Source organism: Oncorhynchus kisutch, linkage group LG11, assembly GCF_002021735.2.
Source record: "Oncorhynchus kisutch isolate 150728-3 linkage group LG11, Okis_V2, whole genome shotgun sequence".
Classification (NCBI taxonomy): domain Eukaryota; kingdom Metazoa; phylum Chordata; class Actinopteri; order Salmoniformes; family Salmonidae; genus Oncorhynchus; species Oncorhynchus kisutch.
In genome coordinates, this window is record NC_034184.2 from 82,928,509 (window position 1) to 82,952,528 (window position 24,020).

Sequence of the window (24,020 nt, forward strand, 5' to 3'; positions counted from 1 at the left end):
TTAGAGCTAACATCACCCACAGGGAGATAAAGCTGATTATTCTTAGAGCTAACATCACCCATAGGGAGATAATGCTGATTATTCTTAGAGCTAACATCACCCATAGGGAGATAAAGCTGATTATTCTTAGAGCTAACGTCGCCCATAGGGAGATAAAGCTGATAATATCTAAAGAAAGTTTAATGTCAATAGTAATACATCATTGGACTGGTGTCTTTATCGAGTTATTTGCCCATAGGGAGATAAAGCTGATTATTCTTAGAGCTAACATCACCCATAGGGAGATAAAGCTGATTATTCTTAGAGCTAACATCACCCATAGGGAGATAAAGCTGATTATTCTTAGAGCTAACATCACCCATAGGGAGATAAAGCTGATTATTCTTAGAGCTAACATCACCCATAGGGAGATAAAGCTGATTATTCTTAGAGCTAACATCACCCATAGGGAGATAAAGCTGATTATTCTTAGAGCTAACATCACCCATAGGGAGATAATGCTGATTATTCTTAGAGCTAACATCGCCCATAGGGAGGTACAGCTGATTATTCTTAGAGCTAACATCGCCCATAGGGAGATAAAGCTGATTATTCTTAGAGCTAACATCACCCATAGGGAGGTACAGCTGATTATTCTTAGAGCTAACATCACCCATAGGGAGATAAAGCTGATTATTCTTAGAGCTAACATCGCCCATAGGGAGATAAAGCTGATTATTCTTAGAGCTAACATCGCCCATAGGGAGATAAAGCTGATTATTCTTAGAGCTAACGTCGCCCATAGGGAGATAAAGCTGATTATTCTTAGAGCTAACACCGCCCATAGGGAGATAAAGCTGATTATTCTTAGAGCTAACATCACCCACAGGGAGATAAAGCTGATTATTCTTAGAGCTAACATCGCCCATAGGGAGATAAAGCTGATTATTCTTAGAGCTAACATCATCCATAGGGAGATAAAGCTGATTATTCTTAGAGCTAACATCACCCATATGGAGATAAAGCTGATTATTCTTCAAGCTAACATCACCCATAGGGAGATAATGCTGATTATTCTTAGAGCTAACATCACCCATATGGAGATAATGCTGATTATTCTTAGAGCTAACATCACCCATAGGGAGATAAAGCTGATTATTCTTAGAGCTAACATCACCCACAGGGAGATAAAGCTGATTATTCTTAGAGCTAACATCACCCATAGGGAGATAATGCTGATTATTCTTAGAGCTAACATCACCCATAGGGAGATAAAGCTGATTATTCTTAGAGCTAACGTCGCCCATAGGGAGATAAAGCTGATAATATCTAAAGAAAGTTTAATGTCAATAGTAATACATCATTGGACTGGTGTCTTTATCGAGTTATTTGCCCATAGGGAGATAAAGCTGATTATTCTTAGAGCTAACATCACCCATAGGGAGATAAAGCTGATTATTCTTAGAGCTAACATCACCCATAGGGAGATAAAGCTGATTATTCTTAGAGCTAACATCACCCATAGGGAGATAAAGCTGATTATTCTTAGAGCTAACATCACCCATAGGGAGATAAAGCTGATTATTCTTAGAGCTAACATCACCCATAGGGAGATAAAGCTGATTATTCTTAGAGCTAACATCACCCATAGGGAGATAATGCTGATTATTCTTAGAGCTAACATCACCCATAGGGAGATAAAGCTGATTATTCTTAGAGCTAACGTCGCCCATAGGGAGATAACGCTGAATATTCTTAGAGCTAACATCACCCATAGGGAGATAATGCTGATTATTCTTAGAGCTAACATCACCCATAGGGAGATAAAGCTGATTATTCTTAGAGCTAACATCGCCCATAGGGAGATAAAGCTGATAATATCTAAAGAAAGTTTAATGTCAATAATAATACATCATTGGACTGGTGTCTTTATCGAGTTATTTGCATGACCAATATGGATAGCTGTAGTGGGAGACACTGAGAGAAAACTGCATTTCTTTGATCACCTGCATTGCTTAATGTTAGCCTGTAGCTTAGTGGTTAGAGAGTTGGGGCCAGTAACTGAAAGGTTGCAGGATTGAATCCCCGAGCTGACAACGTAAAAATCTGTCGTTCTGCCCTTTAATAAGGCAGTGAACCAATTGTTTCCCGGTAGGCCGTCATTGTAAGTAAGAATTTGTTCTTAACTGACTTGCCTAGTTAAATAAAGGTTCAATTTTAAAACATTTTTAGTGTATGCTTTCTTGGATTTGGGGACTATTTTATTTATTTTATTTATTTTACCTTTATTTAACCAGGTAGGCAAGTTGAGAACAAGTTCTCATTTACAATTGCGACCTGGCCAAGATAAAGCAAAGCAGTTCGACAGATAAAACGACACAGAGTTACACATGGAGTAAAAACAAACATACAGTCAATAATGCAGTATAAACAAGTCTATATACAATGTGAGGTGAGAAGGGAGGTAAAGGCAAAAAAGGCCATGATGGCAAAGTAAATACAATATAGCAAGTAAAATACTGGAATGGTAGTTTTGCAATGGAAGAATGTGCAAAGTAGAAATAAAAAAATAATGGGGTGCAAAGGAGCAAAATAAATAAATAAATTAAAATTAAATACAGTTGGGAAAGAGGTAGTTGTTTGGGCTAAATTATAGGTGGGCTATGTACAGGTGCAGTAATCTGTGAGCTGCTCTGACAGTTGGTGCTTAAAGCTAGTGAGGGAGATAAGTGTTTCCAGTTTCAGAGATTTTTGTAGTTCGTTCCAGTCATTGGCAACTATGAAAAGACCCCTGGTGGCATGTCTGGTGGGATAAGTTTGTGTGTGTCAGAGCTGTGCGTAAATTGACTATGGAAACAATGTGGAATTTTTAGCACATTAATGTTTCTTATTAAAAGAAGATGTGATCTAGTCAGTCTCTCCTCAACTCTTCGCCAAAGAGACTGGCATGCATAGTATTTATATTAGCCCTCTGACTACAATGAAGAGCAAGATATGCCACTCTGTTCTGGTCCAGCTGCAGCTTAACTAGGTCTTTCTTTGCAGCACTTGACCACATGGCTGGACATTAATCAAGATAAGGCCAAACTAGATCCTGCAGGACTTGCTTTGTGGAGTGTGGTGTAAAAAAAGCAGAGCATCCCTTTATTACGGACCTTTCCCCATCTTTACAACCATTGAATCTATATGTTTAGACCATGACAGTTTACAATCTAAGGTAACACCTAGTAATTTAGTCTCCTCAACTTGTTCAACAGTCGCACCATTCATTACCAGATTCAGCTGAGGTCTAGAGCTTATTGAATCATTTGTACCAAATATAATGTTCTTAGTTTTAGAGATGTTCAGGAGATCTATATATCTATCCCTTTCTCCTCTCATCCATCCCTCCTTCCTCTTCTTAGTTACAGTAATTGTGGCCCTGAGCGGTGTTGCAGACAGCCCCATAACAGACAAATATCATTCCACAGCACCCAGGGAAATGTGTTTGTGAGTGTGTGTTGCAGACAGTCCCCATATTAGACAGATATCATTCCACAGCACCCAGGGAAATGTGTTTGTGAGTGTGTGATGCAGACAGTCCCCATATTAGACGCACTTTACTGCACAGCATGCAGGGCCCATAATAACAGAGGAGAATGGTTTAGAAGTTTGGTTTAACTAGACTTCCCCTGTGCAGTTCCAACAAGCAAACTCGTTATGCGCCTATGTAACATAGACGTAGGGAGTCAGGAAGCAGGTGCAGTTAGTGAGTTTAATAATAACAAAACATAGAACGATAACAAAATGGGAGAAGCATCTGACATGGTGTCATGACTCTCCTGTGAGGATCCAAAGATCAGGTTACAATGGATCCACGACCACCAGAGCCCTCTCACCCGCAGAGGGGAGGAGGTATGATGTGTGGGTTTTATGACACCGCACGCCAATCGTAAATTGTATGCAGCAGGGAACTATTTTTGGTCTTCAGGAGTGGTGATTGGAATGTTGCTTTGTTACAGAGACATTTTGCCACCCAAAACTCTATCGTCCAGAAGTGAACAATATTTCAAAACATCTGGATGTGGGGAATAACTTGAAGAGCTTTCCCACTGTGTCTGTCAGATTTACATCCTTTACGTTGTGTAGGAATGTGATTTGAGTTTTCTAACGAGATCATAGTTTTGATGATACGTTGCCCATTAAGTAGCCAATGGGGTCAGAGAGCTTGTCAGCGTGATGAAACTACCCTTTTCAGCCAGAGTGCTTTAAAGGACTGGGTAAGAATTAACATACCATACCAGAAGACGTGAGACTTTGGTCCACACGTTGAAATGATTACAAACTCTGAAACCCTCAACCTCAACAGCAAAGCATGGAGCGTTAGCTACATGTGGGAAATGGTTGATACGTTGAACCAACACGGGGTGAAGAAGATAAACTCACCAGACTATACCTGAAAATGAACAGGCTGCAGCTGTCCGTATAAAAGGGGTTCAGACTCTGACTATCCACATGAGCTAAGAACAAGTTCTGAACAAAGCTCATTGGAGACCGGACAACTAAGAAGAAGGACATTATGACATCTGGTGGACAATCAGAGTATGTACAAGTGGCCCCGGAAAGGCCAACAAAACCCTCTTTCAAGAAGGTTTGATTTCAATAGATTTCAAACACGTAAGTACATTAATTGCTTCTTATTCCAAAACGGGTGGCGGTTTGTGTGCAAAGTATATGATTAATGTGAAGACAGTCCTAGAATGTATCCACGATAATTATCCCTTTTTCTCTCTCTCTTTTTTCCCCACCCCCTTCTCCGTCTCTGTGTAATAAGCCACCGTACTGTATATTGTCAGTCCACTAGGGACTTTTGCTCATGTAAGTGTGTATTCTGTGTTATTATTTAGTTAGTTAGTAAATAAATAATTACATCAATTTGTGCAGTACTGAATGATGAGCAAAAGTTGGGGTTCTTGCGGATTCAAGAGGGTTACAACTGTTCAGAATGAGTCTGATATGAGGTAACGATTAGTAAGTGACTTATCGATATATAACATATCTTCTAGAGTTGAATTCATGAGATGGAGGCTCGTTTTAACAACTTCTTCCCGTGGTGCCCCAAATTCCTATTGATTTAATTGTTACATGATGAATTTAATTGGTTAACAATTAAACATAGTAAGTGGAATAAATAGCAGTCATCAGATTAATGTAAATCAAGCCACGACATTTTGGAGTCCCTGTGCGAGGAATCTAAGACAGAATTAGACCTTTGCTGTTGAATTTAGTCAGTATGAATTGTGTAGCAGATTACGTTACACACCGTTAGAGCCGTAGGCAGGATTTGTTGTTGACCTGTGTGTGTGTTTCCATTTGAACAAGATACTGGAAATATTCCCCTCCGGTGTTGCATACTGAGTAAAGATCAGTTTAGGGTGAATTATACCATTTCTAGGTCTAGGACATATGAACCAGCCTATGAAGGAAATTTGAGAAATATATTTGTTTGCCTAAGCGAAGTCATTATCTTTCTCTCGCGTTTCAGGAGCGTGAGTAGACCACGGCGCTTACTTTCTTATGTTACCGGGCGTTTCAGGAGCGTGAGTAGACCACGGCGCGTACTTTCTTATGTTACCGGGTGTTCCGGTAGATTGGGTTGAACGTGAGACGTCATTAGTAAACACGTTCCCGAATTGAAAGGAACCTGTGTGTGTGCTTGGAAGTGAACATTTCCAGTTAACAGCTAGGTCTGGGAGAGAAGCCATTTCCCTGTGATTTCATCTTTCAGGGTGAAACCGTGTGCCTTTGTCAACGGATGTTCTGCATGGTGGGAATCCCTTGTGAGATCAGTTTTCAGGGTTAATTGACCACTTATGGTGAAGAATCACCAATATATATATATATATATTAAAGACAACGTCTTCTCACATTTGTAACAACGGGTTACACTTTATGATATCCAACCAATCTCAACTGATTGGTGTCTCATTCAATGTAACAGGGGAGTTAAATTGCCAAACAAACCTTTTACCAGGTTGATCTATGGATAAAGACCAAATGAATTTGTTCCAACCAATGAAACATTTTAGACTTTTGCAAATTATCTTAGATAAAGTGATGCTAACAGGTTAATTCAAGATTAATTCCCAGATAGAGTATACAGGTATGATTTAATCATTCACATCGATTAATCAATACAATTTGCTTTTGCAAGCTCATTGAAGCCCAAATCGCATCAGTACTGATCCAATATTGACATAAGTTCCACTTTCGCGGGAATCCCGTGTCTTTCGCTGGCTGGCTGCCCTTCATGTTTTGTTTCTACAGCTGAGCCAGCTGGTCATGGTATAGACAAAGTAGGTGTCCTTGTTCACTGACCATCTGGGAGATGATCAACTGCTGCCTCCATTTGTTGAGGTAGTATTCTGTAACGTAGATGCAGGGAGTCAGGAAGCAGGTGTTCTCAGTGAGTTTAATTATAACAAACATGGAACGATAACAAAACAAGAGAAGCGTTTGACATTATCAAATTTAAATCAAATTTTATTGGTCGCATTCACATATTTAGCAGATGTTATTGCAGGTGTAGCGAAAGGCATGTGTTCCTAGCTCGAACAGTGCAGGAGTATCTAAAAACAATTCACAACAATGCACACAAATCTAAACGGGAAAAGAATGGAATTAAGAAATATTAAATATTAGATTGAACAATGTCGTAGTGGCATTGACTAAAATACTGTAGAATAGAATACAGTATATACAACTGTATAAACAGTTGAAGTCGGAAGTTTACATGCACCTTAGCCAAATACATTTAAACTCAGTTTTTCACAATTCCTGACATTTAATCCTAGTAAAAATTCCCTTTCATAGGTAAATTAGGATCACCACTGCATTTTAAGAATTTAAAATGTCAGAATAATAGTAGAGTAGATTTATTTCAGCTTTTATTTATTTCATCACGTTCACAGTGGGTCAGAAGTTTAAATACACTCAATTAGTATCTGGTAGCATTGCCTTTAAATTGTTTAACTTGGGCCTTCCACAAGCCTTCCACAAGTTTCCACAATAAGTTGGGTGACTTTTGGACCATTCCTCCTGACAGAACTGGTGTAACTGAGTCAGGTTTGTGCTCGCACATGCTTTTTCAGTTCTGCCCACACATTTTCTATAGGTTTGAGGTCAGGGCTTTGTGATGGCCACTCCAATACCTTGAATTTGTTGTCCTTAAGCCATTTTGCCACAACTTTGGAAGTATGCTTGGGGTCATTGTCCATTTGGAAGACCCATTTGCGACCAAGCGTTAACTTCCTGACTGATGTCTTGAGATGTTGCTTCGATATATCCACATAATTTTCCTTCCTCACGATGCCATCTATTTTGTGAAGTGCACCAGTCTCTCCTGCAGCAAAGCACCCCACAACATGATGCTGCCACCCCCGTGCTTCACTGTTGGGATAGGGTTCTTCGGCTTGCAAGCCTCCCCCTTTTCCTCCGAACATAACGATGGTCATTATGGCCAAACAGTTCTATTTTCGTTTCATCATATCAGAGGACATTTCTCCATGTGCAGTTGCAAACCGTAGTCCATATTTTTTATGGCGGTTTTGGAGCAGTGGCTTCTTTCTTGCTGAGCGGCCAATGAGATGAAGTCGATATGGGACTTGTTTTACTGTGGATATAGATACTTTAGTATTTTAATTTTTTTTGTATTTTTCACACCAAAGTACGTTCATCTCTAGGAGACAGAACGCATCTCCTTCCTGAGCAGTATGACCGTTGTGTGTTCCCATGTGTTTATACTTGCATGCTATTGTTTGCACAGATGAACGTGATACCTTCAGGCATTTGGAAATTGCTCCCAAGGATGAACCAGACTTGTGTTCCAAAAAAAAATTTCTGAGGTCTTGGCTGATTTCTTTTGATTTTCCCATGATGTCAAGCAAAGAGGCACTGAGTTTGAAGGTAGGCCTTGAAATACATCCACAAGTACACCTCCAATTGACTCAAAACTCCCATAATTTCCAAATAAATTAATGAAAAATCCTACAATGTGAGAGAGAGAGAGAGAGAGAGAGAGAGAGAGAGAGAGAGAGAGAGAGAGAGAGAGAGAGAGAGAGAGAGAGAGAGAGAGAGAGAGAGAGAGAGAGAGAGAGAGAGAGAGAGAGAGAGATTGATTTCCAGGAGTGGTACATCCCTGCCTTCTCTGACCTTGTGAATAATTCCGCAGCACACTGTCACACATTCTTCTACCGTCATCCTCGTTTTACTCCACATCACTATCTTTCACTCTCCTCTCTCTCTGTCTATCTATATCTATTGTTCCCCGTGCTACGTTAGGTGTTGTTGTTATCGTTGCTGTTATGTTTGGAGGTCACCACTTGTTAAGTTGAACCGCTGCTGACTAAAATGTCTGTCTCTATCTAGTTACGAAGCTGCAGTCACGCACACACACTCAAATTCACCCACTCAGGCAACTGCGACTTCATCTTATCCACCATTAGAGCAGAGATGTTAGCAGAAATGTTAACTCGTTTAAGGAGCATGATCATCAATTCCAGGACAGACATGTGCATTCCACTTTAGTTGCTCCCATAGCTTTTATAGAGACAGTTTGATCAATTGATGTAATTAATAGTTATGTCCATTTTTGGTGGCTTGTTTGTTCAGCATCCTTTATTCAGACATGGCTAGTTTAGACCAGGCTGACATCTTTATGTATTGATCATTTGTCATACAGTAGTGTGTGTGTGTGTGTGTGTGTGTGTGTGTGTGTGTGTGTGTGTGTGTGTGTGTGTGTGTGTGTGTGTGTGTGTGTGTGTGTGTGTGTGTGTGTGTGTGTGTGTGTGTGTGTGTGTGTGTGTGTGTGTGTGTGTGTGTGTGTGTGTATTTGTATTTATTAGGGATCCCCATTAGCTGATGCCATGGTTACTCTTCCTAAGGCCCTAACATTACTTGTAAATCAAAAGATAAAACAGTACATCATATAACATTATCACACCACTACATATCTATAATACCAAATGTATAATACCACCATACAACAATATTACAATGTGTGTGTGTGTGTAGAGTGCTTGTGTCTGTACATTTGTGGTGTGTCTCTTCACAGTCCCCGCTGTTCCATAAGGTGTATTTTTACCTGTTTTTTTTATCTGACTCTACTGCTCTACTGCTACTGATGTGCTACTGATGTGAAATCAAGTTCAAAGTTGTCACGACTGTATGTACTGTGCTCTTCCAATAGTCTGTTCTAGACTTGGGGATTGTGAAGAGACCTCTGGTGGCGTGTCTTGTGGGGCATGCATGAGTGTCCGAGCTGTGTGCTAATAGTTTAAACAGACAGCTCGGTGGATTCAGCTTGTCACCACTTCATACAGACACAAGTAGTGATGAAGTCAATCGCTCCTAGAATTTTGAGCCATAACAATTTATGGAACAGCATGGACTGTGAAGAGACACACACAAATGTACAGACACAAGCGCTCTACACACACGTACATTGTAATATTGTTGTATGGTGGTATTATAGATTTGGTATTGTAGATATGTAGTGGTGTAATAATGTTATATGATGTACTGTTTTATCTTTTGATTTACTCAAAAGCATGTAGTTAGTAAAGATTGAAAAAAGTAAGGGGCCTAAACAGCTGCCCTGGGGAATTCCTGACTCTTTCTGGATTATGTTGGAGAGGCTACCATTAAAGAACACCCTCTGTGTTCTGTTAGACAGGCAACTCTTCATCTACAATATAGCAGGGGTTGTAAAGCTGTAACACATACATTTTTTCCCAGCAGCAGACTATGGTTGATAATGTCTAACAAAACAGCCCTCACAATATATTTATCATAAATTTCTCTCAGACAATAATTAGTGTAAGTGCTGTGCTTGTTGAATGTCCTTCCCTATAAGTGTGTTGAAAGTTTGTTGTCAATTTGTTTACTCTAAAATAGCATTGTATCTGGTCAAACACAATTTTTCCCAAAAGTTTACTAAGGGTTGGTAACAGGCTGATTGGTTGGCTATTTGAGCCAGTAAAGGGGGCTTTACTATTCTTGGGTAGCGAATGACTTTTGCTTCCCTCCAGGCCTGACAGCACACATTTTCTAGAAGCTTAAATTGAAGACATGGCAAATAGGAGTGCCAATATCATCTGTTATTATCCTCAGTATTTTTCCATTCAGTTTGTCAGACCCCAGTGGCTTGTCATTGCAGATAGACAACAATAAATGTTTCACGTCTTCCACACTCAAAAGTACAATTGCATTTGTTGCTGGCATATCATGCCTAGGTTTTCTAATCTTGCCCATTTAAAAATGAATTAAAGTAGTTGGCAATATCAGTGGGTTTTGTGATGAATGAGCCATCAATTCAATGAAAGATGGAGCTGAGTTTGCCTTTTTTCCCAAAATTTCATTTAATGTCCTCCAAAGCTTTTTACTATCATTCTTTGTATCATTTGTTATTGTTTCATATTATAGACCAGCAAATATTATTTACATCATCAACATAAGAATCACTACAAACTTCTTGTATGACCTCTTATACACTATATTAGGCCCAGCCTTTGGAACTGTGGTTTTCCTAGATATGGCTACTATTTTATGATCAATACATCCTATGGATTTGGATACTGCTTTAAAGCAAATATCAGCAACATTAGTAAAGATATGATCAATACATGTTGATGATTTCAGTTCCTGTGCTGTTCGTAACTACCCATGTAAAGGTTGACTGATAACCTGAACCAAGTTGCAGGCACTAGTTTACAGTTTGAAGCTTTTTCTTGAGTGGGGCAGCTTGATGAAATCCAGTCAGTATTTAAATCACCCAGAAAATATACCTTTCTGTTGAAATCACATACATTACCAAGCATTTCACACATATTATCCAGATACTGACTGTTAGCACTTGGTGGTCTATAGCAGCTTCCCACCAGAATGGGCTTTAGGTGAGGCAGATGAACCTGTAGCCATATTACTTTAACAGTATTTAACACGAGATCCTCTAAGCTTTACAGGAATGTGGTTTTGAATATAGACTGCAACACCTCCCCCATTGGCATTTCTGTCTTTTCGGTAAATGTTTTAACAATGTATTGCTACCACTGTATCATCAAGGGTCTGAGTTTCAGGAATAGTTAGAATATGAATGTCATATGTTGCAAGCAAGTTATTGACTTCATGAACCTTGTTTCTTAGGCTACATATGTTAAGGGCTATTTTTTATAACTTTTCTGTGTTGCCTGATTGATTTTAATGCTTTACTGGGAAGCTTATCAGTAAGTAGACATGCTCATATTATTTACATTGGAGCTGATAGTGCAGGCTGAGCTGCACAAAGTGGTCTTCCTACTAGGGCTCACCGCCTCAGTGATAACAGTCTAACTCTGGTTCATAGGCACATGATTACTGCATACAATAGCTTTAGGATCAACAGAGGTATTCAGGGCAGATAGGAGGCACATTCATTAAGTTACTTACATTGTGTCAGCCAACTCCCCTGCAATAACGCACATTTGATGCAACATTATGACAACTCAGCATCACAAAGGTATGGATTAACTGAGCTGGGCTTTGGCATCGCTGTCTCAATGCAGCCTTGAAATGCGTGGCCAGAGTGGAGGAGCCAATATCTCCTGTTTCCAGAATGTGTCAAAGTTATCTATAAAAGTGTTTCCAACAGAGCTACAGTAATCTTTTAGCCATGTGTGTGATGCCAGTAGGTGGCTGAATCTTTCACAGCGTACCCGAACCTTCCTGCTGCACAATGTACCGGACCTGAAATGATTGGCTTCCTTTTTGGAATCTTTCAGTTCTTTAAAAACAATTTTCAGACGTTCCGAGGTAGCCCTCCTGATGTCGTGTGCATTTATTTTTGTGAGTGTTTGTTTTGCTTAATCATTCGTCTCTTCAGACAACTTCAAACCCACTATGAACTGTCTGTTAGTTTGTTTCTACTGTGGGCGGTAAGGTGTTGACGTTAGCTCTGCTACAGGACGTGTCTTGCATAATAGTTCAGTTCAAACTGTACATCAAAGTAACACTGTTAGGACACAGTTCATCAAAGGTCCACGCACAGAGGATAAAAAAATAGGAATTGCAACATTGAGAATTTTAGGGCATTTTCTGTCTCACACAATCTCTCTCTGCAGTCAATACACAGTACACTATGGTTCCAGATCTCTGTAAGGTATATAGAGGAGGATCTGATACAAGACTACATTGGTTTCACACAGAGATACACTCCAATGGAGGGTCATTAATCATTCTCACAAAATACCTTTCACTAGAGCCATGGAGCCACCCCTGCTGCAGCCCCATTCCCAGTGGACCAGCACCAGTATAAGTCCCTGCACAAGCATCTGGGGTTGTCTATTTCACAACCGCATCTCGCTCTCCTCTCTCTCTCCCCTTTCTCTCTCCTCTCCTCTCTCTCTACTCCCTCTCTCTCCCCTCTCTCTACTCCCTCTCTCTCCCCTCTCTCTCCTCTCTCTCCTCTCTCTCCTCTCCTCTATCTATCCTCTCCTCTCTCTCCTCTCCCCTCTCTCTCTCTCTCTCTCCTCTCTCCTCTCTCCTCTCTCCCTCTCTCCTCTCTCCCTTCTCTCCTCTCACAATCTCTCCCCTCTCTCTCTCCTCTCCCCTGTCTCACAATCACTCTCACCTCTCTCTCTCTCTCTCACCATCTCTCCCCCACTATCTCTATCTCTGAAGTGACAGACCGATGATTCATGTTTTAATGGGATGGTTTTCTGAGAGCTGCACGTTTAAAGAAATTGAGAAAAATAAGACAGACATGTCAATGTGTTTCCCTGTATTCCTTCTATTGATGCACCAGCACCTTAGGCAGCGATTACAGCCTCGAGTCTTCTTGGGTATGACGCTACAAGCTTGGCAAACCAGTATTTGGGGATGGAGTAGCATAGCTATTTTCAGTTCTCTCCAGAGATGTTTGATCGGGTTAAAGTCCGGGCTCTGGCTGAGCAACTCAAGGATATTCTGAGACTTGTCCCGAAGCCACTAATACGTTGTCTTGGGTGTGTGCTTAGGGTCATTGTCCTGTTGGAAGGTGAACCTTCGCTCCAGTCTGAGGTTCTGAGCGCTCTGGAGCAGGATTTCATCAAACCTGACTAGTCTCCCAGTCCCTGCCGCTGAAAAACATCCCCACAGCATGATGCTGCCTCCACCATACTTCACCGTAGGGATGGTGCCAGGTTGTTCTTCTGGAAGGTTCGCCCATCTCCACAGATGAACTCTGGAGCTTTGTTAGAGTGACCATGGGGGTTTTGGTCACCTCCCTGACCAAGGCCCTTCTCCCCCGATTGCTCAGTTTGGCCGGGCAGCCAGCTCTAGGAAGAGTCTTGGTGGTTCCAAACTTCTTCCATTTAAGAATGAAGGAGGACACTGTGTTCTTGGGGACCTTCAATGCAGCAATAAAAAAAATATTGGGCATCGACAAAATCCTGTCTCCTGTCTGGCTCTTTGGACAATTCCTTCGACCTCATGGCTTGGTTTTTGCTCATTCACTGTCAACTGTGGGACCTTGTATAGACAGGTGTGTGCCTTTCCATATCATGTTCAATCAATTGACTTTGCCACGGGTGGACTCCAAGTTGTAAAAACATCTCAAGGATGATAAATGGAAAGGATGCCCCAGAGCTCAATGTCGAAAGGAATGTCATTTTATGCTGTAGCGTTATGATTTTCCTTCACTGGACCTAAGGGGCCCGAAATATGAAAAACAGCCCCAGGCCCCCAAAAACAGTAAACTTGAGCGTGCATAACTAATCACCCCCCCCCCCAAGTCAATACTTTGTAGAGCCACCTTTTGCAGCACTTACAGCTGCAAGTCTCTTGGGGTATGTCTCTATGAGCTTGGCACATCTAGCCTCTGAGATTTTTGCTCATTCTTCAAGGCAAAACTGCTCCAGCTCCTTCAAGTTGGATGGGTTCTGCTGGTGTACAGCAATCACACCACAGATTCTCAATTGGCTTGAGGTCTGGGCTTTGACTAGGCCATTCCAAGACATTTAAATGTTTCCCCTTAAACCACTCGAGTGTTGCTTTAGCAGTATGCTTAGGGTCATTGTTCTGCTGGAAGGTGCACCTCCACCCCAGTCTCAAATCTTTGGAAGACAAACAGGTTTCCCTCAAGAATTTCCCTGTATTTAGCGCCATCCCATCATTCCTGCAATTTCCCAGTCCAGTTTCCCAGTCCCTGATGATGAAAAACATTGCCACAGCATGATGCTGCCACCACCATGGTTTACATTGGGGATGGTGTTCTCGCGGTGATGAGAGGTGTTGGGGTTGCGCCAGACATAGCATTTTCCTTGATGGCCAAAAAGCTCAGTTTTAGTCTCATCTGACCAGAGTACCTTCTTCAATATGTTTGGGGAGTCTCCCACATGCCTTTTGGCGAACACTAAACATATTTAATTATTTTTTTCTTTAAGCGAAGGCTTTTTTCTGGCCACTCTGTGGCACGGCTTAAAGTGGTCCTATGGACAGATACTCCAATCTCCGCTGTGGAGCTTTGCAGCTCCTTCAGGATTATCTTTGGTCTCTTTCTTGCCTCTGATTAAGCCCTCCTTGCCCGGTCGTTGAGTTTTCGTGGGCGGCCTTCTCTTGGCAGGTTTGTTGTGGTGCCATATTCTTTCAATTTTTTATTAATGGATTTAATGGTGCTCAGTGGGATGTTAAAAGTTTCTGATATTTTTTTATAACCCAACGCTGATCTGTACTTCAAGGAGAGCTCCTTGGTCTTCATGGTGCCCCTTGCTTAGTGGTGTTGCAGACTCTGGGGCCTTCCAGAACAGGTGTGCAGTATATATACTGAGATCATGTGTATCAGATCATGTGACACTTAGATTGCACACAGGTGGACTTTATTTAACTAATTCTGTGAATTCTGAAGGTAATTGGTTGCACCAGATCTTATTTAGGGGCTTCATAGTAAAGGGGGTGAATACATATACACAGGGGGTGAATACATATACACAGGGGGTGAATACATATGCACAGGGGGTGAATACATATACACAGGGGGTGAATACATATACACAGGGGGTGAATACATATGCACAGGGGGTGAATACATATACACAGGGGGTGAATACATATACACAGGGGGTGAATACATATACACAGGGGGTGAATACATATGCACAGGGGGTGAATACATATACACAGGGGGTGAATACATATACACAGGGGGTGAATACATATACACAGGGGGTGAATACATATGCACAGGGGGTGAATACATATACACAGGGGGTGAATACATATGCACAGGGGGTGAATACATATACACAGGGGGTGAATACATATGCACAGGGGGGGATGCCAGTCTGCATGGAGCAGCCAGGGCTGCCAGTCTGCATGGAGCAGCCAGAGCTGTCAGTCTGCATGGAGCAGCTAGGATTGCCAGTCTGCATGGAGCAGCCAGAGCTGCCAGTCTGCATGGAGCAGCCAGGGCTGCCAGTCTGCATGGAGCAGCCAGGGATGTCAGTCAGACTTTTTATTTTGTGTCTGTCCATTACATGAAATCCAAATCAAATTCAATTTAAATTACAGGTTGTAATGCAACGAAATAGGAAAAACGCCAAGGGAGATTAATACTTTTGCAAGGCACGGTATACTATAACATTTGTAGTATCTATCACTTTCTATCACTAGCTATATGATTATCTAGCTACCAGCTCACACTGAAAAATGTTGTCTGTCATCCAACGTCATTTATCCACATTACTGATTCCCTTCACTGATATTTTCTTGTGTGTGTGTGTGTGTGTGTGTGTGTGTGTGTGTGTGTGTGTGTGTAGACCATCGGGCCTAAGGAGGGTTGGCAGGTGTACAGCTCAGCTCAGGATACTGATGGGCGGTGTATCTGCACGGTGGTGGCTCCTGAACAGAACCTCTGCTCCAGAGACGCCAAGGGAAGACAGCTCCGCCAGCTACTGGAGAAGGTCACACACAAAGCAATACAGACACATAGAGTACATACTCTCTCTATCAGGGCTGGTTCCAGGGCCCTGTGTCTGCTAGGGGGCCCCCAACCCCCCAAATGAAATAAGTATATACTGTATTTTCATTTTTGTAACTCAGTCAGGGTCTCAATTTACTGTTGAGCGTTAGGTGCAATTTCAAAATTGTTGTGTGCATCAGCAGTTTTTCCCTGATAGTCAGTCAATTAGCCCCCATGTCAGCTCAGGCAGATCACTCGAGATTGACTTTGGAATTGGACATCTGTCCAGCCACTAGTGGCAACAGTGTGTGCTCTTACCATCAAATACAGTAGGCTTGGGTTTTGCTAGTGTCTTGTAGACTGGGGTGAAAAATGGGTGTAATTCCATTCGAAGGTAATCCCATGACTCAAATAGAATAACATTTGATTTGTCAATTGTGCCAAATACAACACCTTACTGTGAAATCCTTACTTACAAGCCCTTAACCAACAATTCAGAAAACCTATTTTAAGTAAACTATTTTAAGTAAGAAAATATTTGGTAAATATTTGTTTTCCTTTTTTTACTAAAAGCAATAAATAAAAGTTACACAATCAATGAACAATAATGAGGCTATATACATGTACAGGGGGTTTCGGTACCGAGTCAATGTGCATAGATAATAAACAGTGAGTAGCAGCAATGCAAAAAAGGGGGTCAATGAAATTGTCCGGGTAGCCATTTGATTAACTTTTTATCAGTTTAATAATGACTTTGGGGTAGAAACTGTTAAGGAGCATTTTGGACCTATAATTGGCGCTCTGGTACCACTTGCCGTGCAGTACCGCCTGGTATAGTTCCTGGATGGCAGGAAGCTTGTGCCCAGTGATGTATTGGGCCATACGTACTACCCTCGGATGCCGAGCAGTTCCCATACCAAGTGGCGATGCAACCAGTCAAGATGCTCTCGATGGTGCAACTGTAGAACTTTTTGAGTATCTGGGGATCCATGCCAAATCTTTTTAGTCTCCTGAGGGGGAATAGGCATTGACATGCCCTCGCCACGACTGTGTTGCTGTGTTTGGCCCATGATGGTGTGTTAGTGATGTGGACGCCAATGAACTTGAAGCTCTCGACCCACTTCACTACAGCCCGCTCGATGTTAATGGGGGCATTCTCCTGTAGTCCCCGATGAGCTCTTTTGTCTTGATCACATTGAGAGAGAGGTTGTTGTCCTGGTTCCACACTGACAGGTCTTTGACCTCCTCCCTGTTGGCTGTCTCATCGTTGTCGGGAATCATGCCTACCACCGTTGTGTCATTGGCAAAACTTAATGATGGTGTTGAAGTCATATGTGGGTGAACAGGGAGTACTGGAGGGGACTAAGGTGCCCCTGAGGTGCCTGAGGTGCCCCCGTGTTGAGGATCAACGTGGCAGATGTGTTGTTGCCTACCCTTACCACCTGGGTGCAGCCTGTCAGGAAATCCAGTTGCAAAGGGAGGTGTTTAGTACCAGGGTCCTTAGCTTAGTGATGAGCTGTAGTAGTCAAAGACCAGCATTCTTACGTAGGTGTTCCTTTTAACCAGGTGGGAAAGGACAGTGTGGAGTGCAATCGAGATGGGGCAGTATGCGAATTGTAGTGAGTCCAGGGTTTCTTGGATGATGGTGTTGATGTGAGCCATGACCAGACTTTCAAAGCACTTCATGGCTCTAGATGTGAGTGCCATGGGACGTTAGTCATTTAGGCAGGTTTTCTTGGCGCACAGGGACTGTGGTGGTTTGCTTGAAACGTGTATATTTTACAGAGTCGGTCAGGGAGAGGTTTACATGTCAGTGAAGACACTTGCCAGTTGGTCAGCGCATGCTCTGAGTACGTGTCCTGGTAATCCGTCTGGCCCTGCGGCCTTGTGAGTGTTGACCTGTTTAAAGGTCTTACTTACATTGGCTATGACGAGCGTGATCACACAGTCGTCCGGAATAGCTGGTGCTCTCATGCATGTTTCAGTGTTGCTTGCCTCAAAGAGAGCATAGAAGGTATTTAGTTAATCTGGTAGGCTCTGGGCAGCTCAGGGCTGGGTTTCCCTGTGTAATCAAATCAACACCTACCACAGAATCAAGACAATACCTACCATAGAATCAACACAACACCTACCATATTGAATGTGCTTCTGTTTGCTGTAGTCCAGAACATATTGGAGGTAGTTGTATTCTCTGGTCCAGGTGCAGAACATGTCCCAGTCCATTGAGGTGTTGAACCTGAGGACCCAGAGGGACTTCCAGTACGTCATGAAGATGGAGAATCAGATGAAAGGGCTCCAGACCACGCTCAGACAGATAGAAGACGACAGGAAGACCATTATAACCAGGAACTTCCAGGTACAAAACATTACAGCACTAGTATACATTACAGTACAGAACATTACAGCACTAGTATACATTAAAGTACAGAACATTACAGCACTAGTATACATTAAAGTACCGAACATTACAGCACTAGTATACATTAAAGTACAGAACATTACAGCACTAGGATACATTAAAGTATGGCCTCTTCTATCTTCTCCTTCTACCATTATGGCCTCTTCTCTTCTACCATTATGGCCTTTTCTCTTCTACCATTATGGCCTCTTTTCTTCTACCATTATGGCCTCTTCTCTCCTCTCCTTCTACCATTATTGGCTCGCCTCTTCTCTCTTCTCCTTCTACATCATGGCCTCTTCTCTCGTCTCTTCTACCATTATGGCCTCTTCTCTCTTCTATCATTATGGCCTCTTCTCTTCTACCATTATGGCATCTTCTCTCTTTTCTATTCTCTTCTGTCATTATGGCCTCTTCTCTCTTCTCCGATCATGGCCTCTTCTCTTCTATCTTCTCTTTCTACCATTATGGCCTCTTCTCTCTTCTCCCATTATGGCCTCTTCTACCATTATGGCCTCTTCTCTCGTCTCTTCTACCATTATGGCCTCTTCTCTCTTCTACCATTATGGCCTCTTCTCTTCTATCTTCTCTTTCTACCATTATGGCCTCTTCTCTCTTCTCCCATTATGACCTCTATTCTACCATTATGGCCTCTTCTCTTCTATCTTCTCTTTCTACCATTATGGCCTCTTCTCTTCTACCATTATGGCCAAGTCTCTTTTCTCTTCTCTTCTACCATTGTGGACTCTTCTATCCACTTCTGTCATTATTTCCTTTTCTCTTCTGTCATTACGGCCTCTACTCTTCTACCATTATGGCTTCCTCTCTCCATAATTCCTCTCTTCTGTCATTATGGCCTCTTCTCTTCTGCCATTATGGCCTCTTCTCTTCTACCATTATGGCCTCTTCACTCTTCTCTCCACTTCTGTCATTATGGCCTCTTCTCTCCACTTATGTCATTATGGCCTCTTCTCTTCTGCCATTATGGCCTCTACTCTTCTACCATTATGGCCTCTTCACTTCTACCATTATGGCCTCTTCACTCTTCTCTTCTATCATTATGTTCTCTTCTCTCCACTTCTGCCATTATGGCCTCTTCTCTTCTCTCCACTTCTGTCATTATGGCCTCTTCTCTCCACTTCTGCCATTATGGCCTCTTCTCTTCTACCATTATGGCCTCTTCTCTTCACTTCTGCCATTAGGGCCTCTTCTCTCCACTTCTACCATTATGGCCTCTTCACCCTTCTCTTCTCTTCTGCCATTATGGCCTCTTCTCTTCTACCATTATGGCCTCTTCACTCTTCTCTTCTCTTCTGCCATTATGGCCTCTTCACTCTTCTCTTCTCTTCTACCATTATGGCCAAGTCTCTTTTCTCTTCTGCCATTATGGCCTCTTCTCCTTTCTCTTCACTTCTGTCATTATGGCCGCTTCTCTTCACTCTTCTCCTTCTACCATTATGGCATAGTCTCTTCTCTCTTCTCTTCTACCATTATGGTCTCTTCACTCATCTCGTCACCCTTCTCCTTCTACCATTGTGGACTCTTCTCTCTTCTCTTCTGCCATTATGGCTTCTTCTCTTCTACCATTATGGACGTCTCTTCTCTTCTACCATTATGGCCACTTCTCTCTTCTCTTCTACCATTATGGCCTCTTCACTCTTCTCTTCTTCCATTATGTCCTCTTTTCTTCTCTCTTCTACCATTATGTCCTCTTCTCCTCTCTTCTGTTCTACCATTATTTCCTCTTCTCTTCCATTCTACCATTATGGCCTCTTCTCTTCTACCATGATGGCCTCTTCTCCTCTCTTCTGTTCTACCATTATGGCCTCTTCTCTTCTACCATTATGGCCTCTTCTCTTCTACCATTATGGCCTCTTTCTTCTACCATTATGGCCTCTTCTCTTCTCTCCTCTCCTACCATTATGGCTCTCCTCTTCTCTCTTCTCCTTCTACATCATGGCCTCTTCTCTCGTCTCTTCTACCATTATGGACTCTTCTACCATTATGGCCTCTTCTCTCTTCTACCATTATGGCCTCTTCTCTTCTACCATTATGGCCTCTTCACTCTTCACTCTACACTTCTACCATTATGTCCTCTTCTCTCGTCTCTTCTACCATTATGGCCTCTTCTCTTCTGCCATTATGGCCTCTTCTCCTTTCTCTTCTCTTCTACCATTATGGCCAAGTCTCTTTTCTCTTCTTTTCTACCATTGTGGACTCTTCTCTCTTCTCTTCTCTCTTCTCTTCTCTCTTCTCTTCTACCATTATGGCCTCTTCTATCCACTTCTGTCATTATTGCCTCTTCTCTTCTGTCATTACGGCCTCTACTCTTCTACCATTATGGCTTCTTCTCTCCACTTCTGTCATTATGGCCTCTTCTCTTCTGCCATTCTGGCCTCTTCTCTTCTACCATTATGGCCTCTTCACTCTTCTCTCCACTTTGTCATTATGGCCTCTTCTCTCCACTTCTGTCATTATGGCCTCTTCTCTTCTTCCATTATGGCATCTACTCTTCTACCATTATGGCCTCTTCACTTCTACCATTATGTTATCTTCTCTCCACTTCTGCCATTATGGCCTCTTCTCTCCACTTCTGTCATTATGGCCTCTTCTCTCCACTTCTGCCATTATGGCCTCTTCTCTTCTGCCATTATGGCCTCTTCTCTTCTACCATTATGGCCTCTTCACTCTTCACTCTACACTTCTACCATTATGGCCAAGTCTCTTTTCTCTCCACTTCTGTCATTATGGCCTCCTCTCTTCTCTCCTCTCCTTCTACCATTATGGCCAAGTCTCTTTTCTCTTCTCTTCTGCCATTATGGCCTCTTCTCCTTTCTCTTCACTTCTGTCATTATGGCCGCTTCTCTTCACTCTTCTCCTTCTACCATTGTGGCATAGTCTCTTCTCTCTTCTCTTCTACCATTATGGTCTCTTCACTCATCTCGTCACCCTTCTCCTTCTACCATTGTGGACTCTTCTCTCTTCTCTTCTGCCATTATGGCTTCTTATCTTCTACCATTATGGACGTCTCTTCTCTTCTACCATTATGGCCTCTTCTCCTCTCTTCTGTTCTACCATCATGGCCTCTTCTCTTCTCTCTTCTGTTCTACCATTATGGCCTCTTCTCTTCCATTCTACCATTATGGCCTCTTCTCTTCTACCATTATGGACGTCTCTTCTGTTCTACCATCATGGCCTCTTCCCCTCTCTTCTGTTCTACCATTATGGCCTCTTCTCTTCCACTCTACCATTATGGCGTCCTCTGCCATGATGGACTCTTCTCCTCTCTTCTGTTCTACCATTATGGCCTCTTCTCTTCTTCCATTATGACCTGTCTCTGTCTTTATGTCTGCCTCTGTCACTAACACTGTCACTGTGCCTGTTTCGGTCACGGTCACTGTCTCTGTGCCTTTCTCTGTCCTTGTTACTGTCGCTGTCTCTTTTACTGTCTCTGTCTTTATGCCTCTCTCTGTCTCTGTCACGTTGCCTGTCTCTGTGCATGTCTTTGTCTTGTGCCTATATCTGCCTGTGGGCCTGTCTCTGTCTCTGTGCCTTTCTTTGTTTCTGTGTCTGTTTCTGTCTCTGTGCCTATCTCTGTCTCATGCCTATGTCTGTCTGTGGGCCTGTCTCTGTCTCTGTGCCTGTCTCTGTCTCTGTCTCTGTGCCTGTCTCTGTCTCTGTGCCTATGTCTGTCTATGGGCCTGTCTCTGTCTTTGTGCCTGTCTCTGTGCCTGTCTCTGTGCATTTCTCTGTCTCTGTGCCTGTCTGTCTCTGTGCCTGTCTCTGTGCCTGTCTCTGTGCCTGTCTCTGTCTTTATGCCTCTTTCTGTATCTGTCACGTTGCCTGTCTCTGTCTCTGTGCGTGTCTCTATCTCGTGCCTATGTCTGTCTGTGAGCCTGTGCCTGTCTCTGTGTCCGTCTCTGTGTCTTTCTCTGTCTCTGTGTCTGTGCCTGTCTCTGTGCCTGTCTCTGTGCCTGTTTCTGTGTCTGTTTCTGTCTCTGTGCCTGTCTCTGCCTCTACGTGCCTTTATCTGTTTCTGCCTCTGTGTCCGTCTCTGTGTCTTTCTCTGTCTCTGTGTCTGTGCCTGTCTCTGTGCCTGTCTCTGTGCCTGTCTCTGTGCCTGTCTTTGTGTCTGTCTATGTCTCTGTGTCCATCTGTTGTCTGCTTCAGGAGCTGAAGAACAAGATGGATGAGCTGCAGCCTCTGATCCCTGTGTTGGAGCAGTACAAGACAGATGCCCAGCTCATCTCCTCCTTTAAAGAGGAGATCAGGAACCTGTCCATGGTGCTCACAGCTATTCAGGAGGAGATGGGGGCATACGACTATGACGAGCTCTACCAGAGGGTCCTCAGACTGGACAGCAGGCTGCACAACTGCATGGGCAAACTCAGTGAGTAGAACCAGATCAATATCCACTGCGTGGGCAAACTTAGTGAGTAGAACCAGATCAATATCGACTGCGTGGGCAAAACCCAGTGAGTAGAACCAGATCAATATCGACTGCGTGGGCAAAACCCAGTGAGTAGAACCAGATCAATATCGACTGCGTGGGCAAAACCAGTGAGTAGAACCAGATCAATATTGACTGCGTGGGCGAACTCAGTGAGTAGAACCAGATCAATATCAACTGCGTGGGCAAAACCCAGTGAGTAGAACCAGATCAATATTGACTGCGTGGGCAAAACCCAGTGAGTAGAACCAGATCAATATTGACTGCGTGGGCAAAACCCAGTGAGTAGAACCATATCAATATCGACTGCGTGGGCAAAACCCAGTGAGTAGAACCAGATCAATATCGACTGCGTGGGAAAAACACAGTGAGTAGAACCAGATCAATATCGACTGCGTGGGCAAAACCCAGTGAGCGATCAGTTGTAAATGCATGTGCTCGTATAAAACTCTGCGATCCCACGTGGGAAACCACAAGCAGTATTGCCAAACAGCTTTCACATGCAGCCAATACCTATGGCCAATTAATTGAGTCCGATATGACCGCCTGAGTCCTAGAGCTTAGTGTGTGCTCGTCTCCGCCAAGCCTGGTTTTAATATGTACAGCGTTGTTCGGTAAAACTCACACAGTGGCGCAGGCATGACATTGGCCTTGAGAAATGTAGTATGAAGAGGAGAAAAAACAGTATGTCTTATCGCTCCATTTCTTTATTAACAGCATGTGGGAAATTAATGAAAATCACTGGACCTGTAACAATAAAGACATCTGGCACCCGGTTTGGAGCATGGATGACTGACCCACAGGCCTCTCAGAGAAACAACAGGGTGAGTTATGGGATGGGAGTGGAGGAGGTGGGAGGTGATAGCTCTGTCTGCGGGTGTGTCTCTCTCTGGGTGTTAAACAACATCTCTGTTTTGTTTCCGGACTACTAAGGAAGGATTCATAACAATAATCAAAGACTGTCATGACCTAATATCATGGGGTTGGTTTTCTTCTAGGGGTTTCTGAGATGGGAATATTCAATAGCTTTTCTGATGCAGAGGATCATTTATTTTGATTCATAAGGCCTTGTGAAGTGGTTCAGGTATTAGATTCATAAGGCCTTGTGAAGTGGTTCAGGTATTAGATTTATAAGGCCTTGTGAAGTGGTTCAGGTATAATGCCTTGTGAAGTGGTTCAGGTATAATGCCTTGGGAAGTGGTTCAGGTATTAGATTTATAAGGCCTTGTGAAGTGGTTCAGGTA

At 42.7% G+C, this 24,020-nt stretch overlaps 1 protein-coding gene across 1 annotated transcript in view; it reads left to right on the forward strand.

The window, feature by feature from the left end:
* The window catches only part of LOC109875790 (noelin-3-like), a 50,277-nt gene that overhangs the window by 20,996 nt on the left and 5,261 nt on the right, over positions 1-24,020 (forward strand). The window contains exons 2-5 of the mRNA XM_020468196.2: positions 15,786-15,929; positions 18,129-18,284; positions 22,497-22,716; positions 23,494-23,600. Coding sequence (XP_020323785.2) covers positions 15,786-15,929; positions 18,129-18,284; positions 22,497-22,716; positions 23,494-23,600 — 627 coding nt within the window. The remainder of the gene's footprint in view (positions 1-15,785; positions 15,930-18,128; positions 18,285-22,496; positions 22,717-23,493; positions 23,601-24,020) is intronic.